This window comes from Dipodomys spectabilis, unplaced genomic scaffold, assembly GCF_019054845.1.
Source record: "Dipodomys spectabilis isolate Male_0828 unplaced genomic scaffold, ASM1905484v1 ptg000024l, whole genome shotgun sequence".
NCBI classification, from domain to species: Eukaryota; Metazoa; Chordata; class Mammalia; order Rodentia; family Heteromyidae; genus Dipodomys; species Dipodomys spectabilis.
The window spans coordinates 15,581,562-15,594,467 of NW_024870701.1; the positions used below are offsets into that span (position 1 = coordinate 15,581,562).

At 38.9% G+C, this 12,906-nt stretch overlaps 1 protein-coding gene across 1 annotated transcript in view; it reads left to right on the forward strand.

The window, feature by feature from the left end:
• Positions 1-15: 15 nt before the first annotated feature.
• The window catches only part of Elp2 (elongator acetyltransferase complex subunit 2), a 34,900-nt gene continuing 22,009 nt past the window's right edge, over positions 16-12,906 (forward strand). The window contains exons 1-8 of the mRNA XM_042675173.1: positions 16-192; positions 2,216-2,294; positions 4,185-4,255; positions 9,330-9,486; positions 9,844-9,921; positions 10,911-10,975; positions 11,971-12,037; positions 12,717-12,854. Of these exons, the coding sequence (XP_042531107.1) occupies positions 55-192; positions 2,216-2,294; positions 4,185-4,255; positions 9,330-9,486; positions 9,844-9,921; positions 10,911-10,975; positions 11,971-12,037; positions 12,717-12,854 (793 nt within the window). The 5' untranslated portion in view covers positions 16-54. The remainder of the gene's footprint in view (positions 193-2,215; positions 2,295-4,184; positions 4,256-9,329; positions 9,487-9,843; positions 9,922-10,910; positions 10,976-11,970; positions 12,038-12,716; positions 12,855-12,906) is intronic.

Genomic DNA, 12,906 nt, shown 5'->3' on the forward strand with positions numbered 1-12,906 from the left:
GGTCCCAGAGCGGAAGTGCACGCCCGGTCTCTCCGCCGCTGACCAGCCGGCATCATGGTGGCGCCTGTGCTTGAGGTTTCTCACGTGTTTTGCTGCCCGAACCGAGTCCGCGGAGCTTTGAGCTGGAGCCCCGGGCACGGAGGGCTTTTGGCTTTCGGCACGTCCTGCTCGGTGGTTCTGTATGACCCTCAGGTACGAGGGGGCCGGCGGACCCTGCTGGGCGTGCCGGGCGGGCTGTGAGTCGCTGCCCGCGGCGGCGAGGCCCGGTGCGCGGTGGGGCTCGGCCTGTGTTTAGTCTCGGGGCGGGAGCGGTCTCCCGACGCCTGGGGCTTTCCCTAGCCTGGATTCCCGCCGCCGGGGTCCTGACTGTGACCCCGCCGAGAAGCCCGAGTAAGATTAATTTCTGAAGCTTGCTGTCTCAGGGTCTGTGGTATTGTTCAGAGGATTAGTTTGGGTTTTGAAAGGAATAAAAGCCATCTTCCTACAGATGGCTTCTCACTCGGTTCTGAGTTTTCCTTAGTACCAGTTAGCACACATACTGATTTTTTTTTTAAAGGACTGATAACATAAAGCAGACTTTCCCTTGCCCTGAACTAACACACCACACAGCTCAATAAGAGCCTTAGTATAAACGATGAAGCCAGAAATTAAGGTCCAGTTGGCTCTGTTTCTTATCATACTGCTTTATTAATGTGATTAAAAATTGTTATTCTCAGTCTTTGCAGATTCAGCTTTTCATATGGAAAATTATTTTTCCCTACTACAGCTTGCTTGTTTTTTTTCTTCTTCTTACTGTTGCTTGCCATTTACTCATGAATAGCAAGAGAAAGCTTGAAAGAGCAAGAATAAACTGTAGGGTTACCGCTAAAGGTAGGACTCAGTCAGTGGTAGATGTCTTTTTAATGGCTATAGTTACTCCAGTGCTTTCCATCCCATTGTAAATAGTAACATTGTGGCCGTGTTAAGAGATATTTAATATAAAAAGTACTGAGCCTAAGAAACACTTTGTTTTGTTAGATTTGTGTGTGTGTTTGTGTGTGTATTTTGCACATTCTGGAGTTTGAACTCAGACCCTCTGTTTGCTGTGCTGACTTCAGCCACTCCTACAGCCAGATTTTTGGTGGTGCTTTAATTTTTTTTGGTCACATTCATTAAATGACAAAATGTCAAAGAAATCCCCATTTTTTTCTACTTTAGAGTGAATTCAGAATATTAGACTTTTGTAATTAAATGTATTACCCCTAGTATTCAAGGCACAGATACAGGAGAGAGGCCTTAATTAATAATCCAAGCCTTTTACTAGTTATTTTCGAGATAAGGTCTTTGGAACTTTTCTGTGCAGTCTGGCCGCCAACCTTGATCCTACTACTCTCAGCCTCCCTAGTTCTAGTAGTAAGGATTACAGGCATGAGCCACCAGCACTCAACTTGTTGCTTGTGCATTTGATTAAATATAGATGTAAAGCAGGTGAAATGTTTAAATACAGTTTAGGGAATGATACTCATTCAGCACCTTTTTCAGCATTCTCTTTGAGATAGCCCAGGGTTAGGAGTAATTAACTACTTATTAAATAATAGTCTGTTGGAGGAAAAATGAAATACAGAAAACGTATACAGTATACTAGTTTGTGTACAATATATTAGTTTATGCACCTTTGCCTCTATGTTCCTTTTTTCCCAGCTGTGGGAATTCTGGTTGGCATATAAGCAGACATGAAGCCAGTGCTGTTGACAACAAATAGAGAAGAGGCTGTAAAAGGTCAGGCAAGATGGCTCATACTAAGAATCCCAGCTGTTGGAGAGGATTGTGTCTGAAGCAGGCCCCAGTTAACAATCAAGATCCAGTATGAAAAATGAAAGTAAAAAGGGTTGGAAATGTAACTTAAGAGGTAGAATGCTTTCTTACCAAGTGTGAGACCATGAGTTGAAATCCTAGTACTGCCACAGAAAAAGAGAAAGAGTTTACAAAGAGCAGTCATATAACTGAAATATTCTGCAGTGGATGAAGTAAGGATGCTCATGTATTGAGTAATTTGGTGAGGAAAAAAAAAAAGGATTTTACTGTTTCTAGCCTTGTAACAGTGCTGAAAAACATATCAACTGAAGAGCTATGGCTCTCACCTTTTTAGTGTCAAAAATGCTGAAAGCTGATTTTTACTAATTTCTTAATTCCTCTATGTTTTAAATTCTAAATAACAGCTATTTTTTTCCTATAGAAAAGGGTGGTTGTAACCAACCTGAATGGACATACTGCTCGAGTCAACTGTTTACAGTGGATATGTAAACAGAATGGCTGTAAGTATTACTCTGATGCTTAAGATCTCAGTTGTTTTCTGATGGTTATTATTTTTTTCTTCCATTCCTTCTCTTAATTTACCATTATCTTATCTGATGTTATGCTATTAGAAAATAGAAGAAAAATTGTATTCTTTTGTTAAGAATCTGGCCTGTATTTGTACTTCCAATAGTGGAAATATAGATAACACAAGTTTGTTTAGGATGAATCTAGAAGCATCATTTGTCTGTGGCTACTTCCAGTTTTCTGGTGATTAATTGGTTATCAGAGTATTTTGAACTTTCCTGCCCGAGCTGGATTTGAACCACAAACCTCAGATCTCTTGCCTCCTGAATAGCTATGATTAAAGGCTTGAGCCATTTTTGCACAGTAAATTCCAGGGACCTTTTGATTTTTCCTTTATTTCAATGACCACTGGCCATTCAGCCAATCTCCAGTTTTAAATATTTTCTGTCATGTCTTTTGCTGTTGAGTTCTAGTTTAATCCATTTTGGTCTGTCTGTCTTCCTTCCTTCCTTCCTTCTTTCCTTCCTTCCTTTCCTCCTTTCTTTCTTTCTTTCTTTCTTTCTCTTTCTTTCTTTTCCGTCATGGGGCTTGAACTTTGGGCCTGGGTGCTGCCCTTCAGCTCTTCAGCTCAAGGCTAGTGCTCTACCACTTGAGCCACAGTGCCACTTCTGGCTTTTTCTGCTTATGTAGTGCTGAGGAATCGAACCCAGGGCCTCATGCATGCAAGGCAAGCACTCTACCACCAAGCCACCTTCCCAGCCCCTCCATTTTGGTCTTGATAGAGTAAGGGAGCTATCTTATATTTTTGTATTTGCCCATAACCTTTGATTAAAAACTTCTAAGCACAGTGTAGGCTGAGATGACATTCAGATAACATAATTCCTATATCTGTTTCTGCCTGGCAGACTTTTTTTTTGTTGGGTCTGAGATTTTACTCAGAGTCTTGTTTGCTAGGTTAGTGCTCTTCAGCCATGTTTCTAGGCCTACTTTTTTTTTTTGTGGCTAGTTAACTTGGAGGAATGTAGAAAACTATTCTGCTGGGGCTAATCTAAAGTCTCTTGAATACCTAGGATTATAGGTGTGAACCCTAGTGCTTAGCTAAGCTATTCCTTTTTCAGACAAGGCATTGTATCTCTGTTTGCATCATATGAAAAGTTAAAGTTTGGGCGGGATTGGAGGACCCTTACATCAAAATTATTCACATAGTACTAAGATACTACAGTTTTTATTCACATTCTGTCATGAGTATATGGTAATTTTCAAGCAGTCATATGATGTGTGGTTTTTCAGCGGATTAAATTCAGAATCAGATAGGAAAATCTAGATGGAGTTTAATAAAGTTAGATGCTAAAAAGATCTGAAGAAATGTACAACAGTGACTCTGTTCTCATTAACTTTTTATCACTTTAGTCCCTCCCTAGTCCTTGAATGTGATCATTATGGTACTGTAGAAAATGTTCCATTCCTTAGGACATGTAAGAAATAAGTGTGTGCAACTTATTCCTTGTAGTTATTAACACACTAATTGCACAGATTAATGCAATTCACTGTGATATTTCCATACATGCATATATCATGCACTGATTGATTCTGTCTACCCATTTCTGTCTCCTCCCTGCTTCCCTGTGGCCACTTTCCCAGATTTTTCTACATTGAGGTCCTCTTACTGCTTCCACATATGAATATCCATTATAAATATATACCATAGTTTCTTCATCCAGTGATCCGTTAAGCAATTTAATTTTTAAGTTCCAAAGAAAAAAATTGTTTATACGTATAGAACAAATGCAAGCCATTAAGCAAGTAGGGCTAGATGTTAACCTACAGAAAAACTAGTAGATTTTGCATATAAATATATTTACTGAGATTCAATTTTTTTTCAGCTCCTTCTACTGAATTAGTCTCTGGAGGATCTGACAATCAAGTCATTCATTGGGAAATAGAGAATAATCAGGTAGGTAGAAATTACAACAAATGACTTTTTTTCTGCTTTTTCATAATTTCTTCTGTTTCTTCCTTATGAAGTTTTCTTATTTTTGCTTATTTGTAGCCCAGATACTTTATCTTTGCTTTTGAGAAAGAATGTTGGTATGTACCTGAGGCTTTCCTTGAATGCTTGACCTTCTGCTATAACCTGAGTGCTGGGATTATAGTTATTCACAACTACATATGGCATAAATTGTTAATCTTGTATACTTCATACTCCTGTAGCCTTTTTAGTAATTTCTGCTTCCATGTTCATATGTTGTCAATCATCTGTGTTGCTTTGCATTAATTTTCACACTTTTTATATGAACTGTCCTATTTTTAAAGATAATAAATTAACTCAATAAATTGTACAATTAAGATAAATAATAAAAGTAAAATAATAAAACTGTTCATAAAGCAGCTGCTGCCATAGGAATATAGAGCTCCATAATGCCAAGTGAAGTTATTTGTAGTTTATAATAGAGATGGGACTTTTTTGATGAACAGTTGAAGTTGTTTCTAGTTGTAAGCAACTATTAAAAGACAAAGGTAGGGCTGGGAAGGTGGCTCAGTGGTAGAGTGCTTGCCTTGCATGCATGAGGCCCTGGGTTCGATTCCTCAGCACCACATAGGCAAAAAGAAAAAAGCCGGAAGTGGTGCTGTGGCTCAAGTGGTAGAGTGCTAGCCTTGAGCTGAAGAGCTGAGGGACAGTGCCCAGGCCCAGAGTTCAGGCCCCACGACTGGACCCCCCAAAAAAAAGAAAAAAAAAAAAAAAAGACAAAGGTGGGGCTGGAAGGTAGGTCAGTGGTAGAGTGCTTGCTTGCCTTGCATGCATGAGGCCCTGGGTTTGATTCCTCAGCACCACATAAGCAGAAAAAGCTGGAAGTAGCACTGTGGCTCAAGTGGTAGACTGCTTGTCTTGAGCTGAAGAGCTGATGGACAGCACCCTGGCCCAGAGCTCAGGCCCCATGACCAAAAAAAAAAAAAGTGACAAAGGTTAATGCATGTATATTTCCCAAAGAATACAACAAAAAACACCTTCTGTGAGCACCTAACTCTGAATTTATCTTTCTAGAGGGATTGAGTAGCATTAGTAGCATTGTGATAGCTCTGGGTGTCAGCAGGGAAATGAGTGAAGTCATTCCTGAGCCCCCACTCACCATGTGCAATTAAATGGCTAAATTGTATCAATGGACTGTTTAAATTGTTTCTAGCTTGTAAATTAAGATCAAAAGTGTAGAGGAGCCAGGTACCAGTTCATACCTGTAATCCTAGCTCTCAGGAGCTGAAATCAGGATATGGGCCAGAAAAGTTCTTGAGACTCTTATCTCTAATTAACTAGCGAAAGAGCTGATCTGGAGGCATGGCTCAAGCAGTTAAGTGTCAACTGTGAGCAAAAAGTCAAGTGAGAGTAAGAGGCCCTGAGTTCTAGCCTTGGTGCCATACCCTTCCCTGCTCCCCCCCCCACCCCCAATGAGAAAAGTTAATGTACTTAATTTTATACAAAGAAGATATAGAGTCTGTCTAGAGTCAGGTTAAGTTTGAAGAGAAAATGTATGTGAATAAAAAACTAAAATAAAAGTGACAGGTTGACCCACTGTAACAATGAGATTGTACAAGACACTGGGGGGTAGGTGTAGGGGGAGTGTAATTGTGAAAGTGGGAGGGAAGGGATGGTAGAGGAAAAACAAAGGAGGAGGCAATAATGCTTGCTCATGTAACTGTAACCCCTCTGTATAATATTTTCACAATAAAAAACTTATTAAAAAAAGCGACTGCATGGTAGGTGTAGTAACATGCTACATCACAACCGTAGTGCTGTGAAAGTTCAAAAAAAATGGAAGAGATAATCTTTCAGGTGGATTTTATTTTTTGGTCCAGTCGTAGGGCCTGAACTCTGGGCCTGGGCACTGTGCCTCAGCTTTTCAGCTCAAAGCTAGCACTCTACCACTTGAGCCACAGCGCCACTTTCAGCTTTTTTCTTTTTGCTTATGTGGTGCTGAGGAATCGAACCCAGGGCCTCAGGCATGCAAGGCAAGTGCTCTACCACTGAGCTACCTTCCCAGCCCTCCAGGTGGATTTTAAAGTATGGAGTTATTACCTTGGCATATATGAGAAGAGTAAGGAAAAATTTCAGACATAGGTATCTCTTTTTACCCCCACTATTAAATCTCTTTGCATTTCTTGGAATTCTGAGGAATACAGTTTTGGAAATGTTACTAAGTAATACATTGTGGGCAATAATACTAGAGAAGACTACGAGAGAACCATATGGATATTTGAGTACTAGCTTTGTTCTTTGGCTCAGATATGTCTGTAATCCTAGCATTAAAGACCCTGAAAAACAATATGAGTGTTTTATTTTAAAGGAGAAATGACTTTGGCATTGATAAGTTGGTTGGAAAAAGAGTATAATATGATGGACAGGGAATGAGTCATCAAAAATGATGGGATTCTTGATGTAGGTCTTTTGGAGAAAGCTGCTTTTACAGGGAAAAAATAAGGATGGAAAATATGAAACCACTTGCACATATGTCATTTAAATTGTTTATTGAATACCCAGACTTATTCTCAGAATTAGAGAGCAGGTATGAGGGTGGAATTTTGGAGACACTTGGACTAGAATGACAGCACCAGAGTGATAATAATGTTGAAAAGTTGGCTCTTGCTTGAACTAACCTTGGCAGAGAAAGCCACATAGAGGCATTTATGAACACTTGTTTTGGGACCTTGAGGTGAGACTTGGAAGATTTTCCTCAGTGCTGCCCCTCCTAAACTCTTGACAGTTGAGAGATTACGAGTTAAGCAAGGATCTGATGGTAGAGAGCAGACTTGTGGGGGTAGAGCAGAAATGGAATAGAGAGAGGAGGGAAAAGGTGCTTGGAAGGCATAAAAGAGAAAGAGAATAAAAGGATCCAATGTGGGAAAGGGCCACACATACTCTCTCATATTCATTTTCATGCACACAGATACTCAGTGCACCTTGACTGCTGATAATTTGTGTGTGTGTGTGTGTGTGTGTGTGTGTGATGGTACTCAAGGCTTCATACTCTTGCTCACAACTGACACTCTACCATTTGAGCCACACCTCCACTTTCAAAAGGAAATAATTCTAAGCTAATGTAATGAGAGATTTGAGTGATTGAACATGAGTATTTTTCATTAAAAAGTTGGTCAAGTTGAAGGGTGTTTTCTTTCTGAATTATTTGTGTTTTTATATAATTTCTCATACTTCAAATGCAGCCTTACTAAAAAATAGGAAATGAATATTTTCCATAGGTTTAATGTTTTTAGGAAATGTATGCATTCAGATGCAATTCACCTATTTTCAGCTTCTCAGTTTAGCCAACAGGTACACACCACCCTGTTTAACGCTCTATTTACCAGAGGCCTCATGAACTTTCTTCTAGGCCACCCTTAGACTGTGATCCTCCCAATCACAGTCTTTCAGTAGCTAGAATTACAGTCTTGAGCCACTGGGTGCCAATCTAGCTAATACCTTGAGTGGCAGAGGCTCTGGTCAAGTAATTGGAAAGATAACTGAAGAGCCATTCAAGGTACATTACCTGTGAAAGGAATGAGCAGAATCTAACAAATTTGAAAGAAATTTTTACAAATACCTGGGCTGGAGATGTAGCTCAGTTACTACCTAACTTATGCCAGGCTCGAAGTTTGATGCTTAGCACTGGAAAAAAGGATGTCTGTGGAAGGGATACCATAGGGAATGTTGTGTGGCAAATGGATAGACCTAATACGCAACGATATTTATTTCTTGGTTCCATTTTTTTCTGTTTTATAGTCACACTTAGGTAACTATTATAAATGAATATTAAAATAGTACTTGGTGAAAGTTTGATGGTACATTGTATGTGGTGGTTCATTCTTGTAATCCCAGCTAATTTGGAGGTGGAGATGAGAGGCCAGCCTGAGCAAAAAGCTAGTGAAACTCCACATCTCAACAAACTGAGTGGGGTTGTGAATATGGTGGTAGTTGTCCTCATTCCAGCTATGTAGGAGGCAAAAATAGGAGGATTGTGATCCAGGCAAAAGTGTGAGGTTCTACTCCAAAAGTAACTAAAGCAAAATGGGTTGAGAGTATGGCTGAAGTGATAGATTACCTGCCTAGAAAGCATGAGGCACTGAGTACCCTACCAAAAAAAAAGTTTGATATAGACTTATTTGCTCATTCTCAGCATATGGTCTAGTTTGACTCCAGGAATTTAACTCCACTGTGAAAGAAAACTGGCAGATACTACCTTTAGCTCAGATAAACTGACTTTTTTCTCTGAATTTTTGTAGTGATTCTGTCAGAATATACATTCTGCTGTATTTATAAGGAGACATTATGCTAATTTAGAAGGAGAGCCATGCCACAAACAAATGCCATGTAGGAATGTATTTATCCCATTATCCTTTTTATTGGCTACAGTGTATGTATAATTTACTTAACCAATTTAACCTTTTGTTTTTGTTGTTGTGCTAGTCCTGGGACTTGAACTGAGGGCCTGGGCATTGTTCCTCAGCTTTTTATTTACTCAAGACTAGCACTTTGCCACTTGAACCATAGTGCTACTTCCAGCTTTTTGGTGGTTAATTGGAGATAAGAGTCTCACAAACTTTCCTGAGTGGGCTGGCTTTGAGCTGGAATCTTCAGATCTCAGCTTCCTAAGTAGCTAGTATTACAGGTATGAGCCACTGGTGCCTGGCTAACCTTTTGAAAATAATTTTAGGTTGATTGCAGTTTTTTTACTATCATAAACTCTTATGTGGTGAATATATTTTTCTTTTAATATTATTTGTTACATAAATACTATTCCCAGAGTAAATTCTTAGATTTGATATTGTGTCAAAAGTTGTGCACATTTTTTGAGTGTTGTTAACCTGTCCAGACAGAGTTCTTGAAAGTTTTCATTCTGTTTAATTTAGAGAACCTATTTCTGGATTAAACAATCTGAGAGGGGCCAGACATTTTAATGGTACCTTTAATCCAGTGATTACAACTAAGTTAAGGTGAAACATAATCCCATTTTTCTTAATATTTCGTTTTTTTTCTGATTCAGCTATTAAAAGCAGTTCATCTCCAAGGCCATGAAGGTCCAGTCTATGCGGTGCATGCTGTTTACCAGAGGAGGGCAGCAGATGCTATATGGCACACATTGATAGTTTCTGCAGCTGCAGATTCTACTGTTCGACTCTGGACTAAAAAGGGTTCAGAAGGTAGGTGGAGACATTTTAATCCAAGTAACCAAAGTAGTAATTACCATATTAACAACAGCTAGAGGAGCACATAATTTTTCTCAAACTTTAAAGCAACTTTAAAAATGTTAATTTTAATCTAAGTGTTTCTTTCTTGAAAATACTTTTTCAAAGCACCTCTATTCCAGACTATTAAACAATGCAAGTTTCTCCTGAATCTTTTCATATGAATCATTTTGTTTGCTGCAATCTTGTTAAGATTTGGCCATTTGGCCTCACATAATCAGTAAGGGCTCAGGATTGACTTGTCTCCCTGCTGACACCCAGATCTGTGATGATGCTACCCAATGATTTTTTGTTGTTTTTGTTATTTCTTAGTGACATGCTTTCAGACCTTGAACTTTGAAAGTGGATTTGCTCTGGCTGTCTGCTTGTCTTTTTTGCCTAATACTGATGGTGAGTATATGAGACAAGACCATATATTCTATCCAAATGTTTGTATTTTTTTTTTTTTCTGTGGTGCTGGGGATAAAACAGAGGACCTCACATATGCTAGACAAGTATTCCACCATTGAGCTAGACTCCTAGCCCTGTACTCAGTGTTTTTATGAATCAATTTTGAGGTAGCTAACATACCTTTGCTACAGTATTCTAATGACCTAAGCATAGATCACAAATTTACAAGCTATTGAGAATTTTGGTAGCTGTTGAAAATATAAGTAAAACCAGGCACCAATGGCTCATGCCTATAGGCCTAACTATGTAGGTAGCCGAGATCCAGAGAATCAAGTGTCAAGCCATCTTGGGAAGAAAAGTCTGAGAAACTTTTACCTTAAAAATAACCCAACTAAGGCTGGGAATGTGGCTTAGTAGTAGAGTATTTGCCTAGCATACATGAAGCCCTGTGTTTGATTCCCCAACACATAAACAGAAAAAGCCAGAAGTGGCGCTGTGGCTCAAGTGGCAAAGTGCTAGCCTTGAAAACAAAGAAACTCAGGGACAGACTCAGACTTTTCTCCCTGGGTTTATTTTGAATTGAGATCCTTAGATCTCAGCCTCTTGAGTAGGTAGAATTACAGATTGAGCCACTGATGCCCAGCTAGAGTAGCTCTTTATTAGTCATTTGAACTATCAACTTTTCATCTTAGTCTTCTCTTTTAGAAATGGGTTCTACTTGTTCTTGAGCTTCTTTTGCTGATCAATCATAAACAATGTAGAATGGCAATGAAACTGCAATTAATTCTTAGTTACTTGACACATAACCATCTACTAGTATATTGTAGAGTTTCTGCTTTACTCCTGGAAGCATTTATTGAACACTCAAAATTAATTTGTCAGGTGGTGAGGGAAATGGAAGCCAGAATTCTTTACCCAGAGTTTAGAATAAACATAGATCATCATAGTTTTGTGGAATATTTACAGTGGTGCCTTTTCTCCCCTTTCAGTACCAATATTAGCATGTGGTGATGATGACTGCAGGATTCATTTATTTGTTCAACAAGATGATCAGGTAATTAATGGTGTTTAATAAGATTAGAATTAGGTTCTAGAATTATATAACATATTTGAGTATGGACTATTTCCAAATTATAGAAATTTAGGAATGTTGTAATCCAAATCACTCTATTTGAATCTCAAGAAGTATGGTCTTGGCTGTGGGCCCAGAGTTGTTAGGGGAAAATAGATTGTTAGTGGGGGAAGGACAGTGCCATTGTAGTGGGGGGGTTTTTGTTCCTTAAAAAATTTAAATGGCCCAGCACTGGTGGCTCACGCCTGTAATCCTAGCTACTCAGGAGGCTGAGATCTGAGGATCTCGGTTCAAAGCCAGCCCGGGCAGGAAGGTCTGTAAGACTCTTATCTCGATTAAACCACCAGAAAAAAAACAGGAAGTGGCGCTATGGCTCAAGTGGTAGAGCACTCCCCTTGAGCTGAAGAGCTGAGGGACAGTGCCCAGGCCCAGAGTTCAAGTCCCATGACCAAAAAAAAAAAAAAAAATTTAAATAAAGTATACCATACCTCTAGAAAGTACCCACTACTAGTGTTTAATGTCTTTATGAATTTACCTACATTGTGAGTAGTGAAAATAAGAGAGATTCCACAAGGAGAACCGGGCCCTGTCATTAAATAACAAAGATACTTATTTCCTTTCTTTTTAATTTTTTTGGGGAGTGGGTGGGTTATTTTTAGATGGTACTGGGGTTTGAACACAGGGCCTTTCACTTGTTAGACAGGCACTCTGTTATTTGAGCAATATCCAAGTAATTATGAAAGTTGAACTTGTTTCTTTACTGTATACACAGCATGTGTCATTTTGTCTCATAAACACTTGGATTATTTACTCAGAGTTGCTCATTTAATGATTTAGATATTACATGATGATATGTTTCATTCCCAAATGAATGCTTTATCTTGTGTAATTAGGTATGTTCTCAGTAACAGTGGTATGACAGGATTGGTCTCATACAATGAGAACAAATGAAGTCACTGACTTTGTAATCTTTCTAGTTTCAGAAAGTGCTTTTGCTCTGTGGACATGAGGATTGGATAAGAGGTGTGGAGTGGGCAGCCTTTGGTCAGTATGAAGCTTTGCTAAAGCACATATGATAGAAACAGTATGTGTAACTGCAGGAAAACACTTCTCCTGTTTTAAGTTTTAATGTTTATATGCTATATTTTCTGTTAGAAAATATATTCTGTTAGAAAAGGGTATATACTAAGCTGGGCATCAGTGGCTCATGCCTGTAATCCTAGCTACTCAGGAAGCTGAGATCTAAGGATTGCGGTTCAAAGCCAGCCAGGGCAGGAAAGTCCGTGAGACTCCTTATCTCCAGTAAACCACCAGAAAACCGGAAGTGGCACTGTGGCTCAAGTGGTAGAGTACTCCCCTTGAGCTGAAGAGCTGAGGGACAATGCCCAGGCCCAGAGTTCAAGCCCCATGACCAACAAAAAAAAAAAAGGAAAGAAAAGGGTATACTACCCTTTGAATAACTATTGAGTGGTATAGAATGAAACAAGTTGATATTAATAAGATAACACTAGTTGTTTTGCTTTTTAAGTGATCTTGAAAAGTTTTTTGTAGAACTTACTTGGCTTTATTGTGTATTTTTTAATGTTACCAAAATTAATGAAGTGGAAGGAAACAAAGTTGAATTTGGGGTGGGAGGAATCTAGAAATCTAGAAAAAAAGTTTGAAAAGTCTTATACCTAAATAGAGAATACAATGATTTTAATATAACATCTTTTTAAATTAGGTAATGATCTTTTGCTAGCAAGCTGTTCACAAGATTGCCTGATAAGAATGTGGAAGCTGTATATAAAGTCCACATCTTCAGAAGCTCAGGATAATAATATAAGACTGAAGGAAAACACTTTTACTGTGGAAAGTGGAAGTGAGTAACAGTAATGGTATTTGATATGCCAGCACTTAGTTCTTTGAGCTGA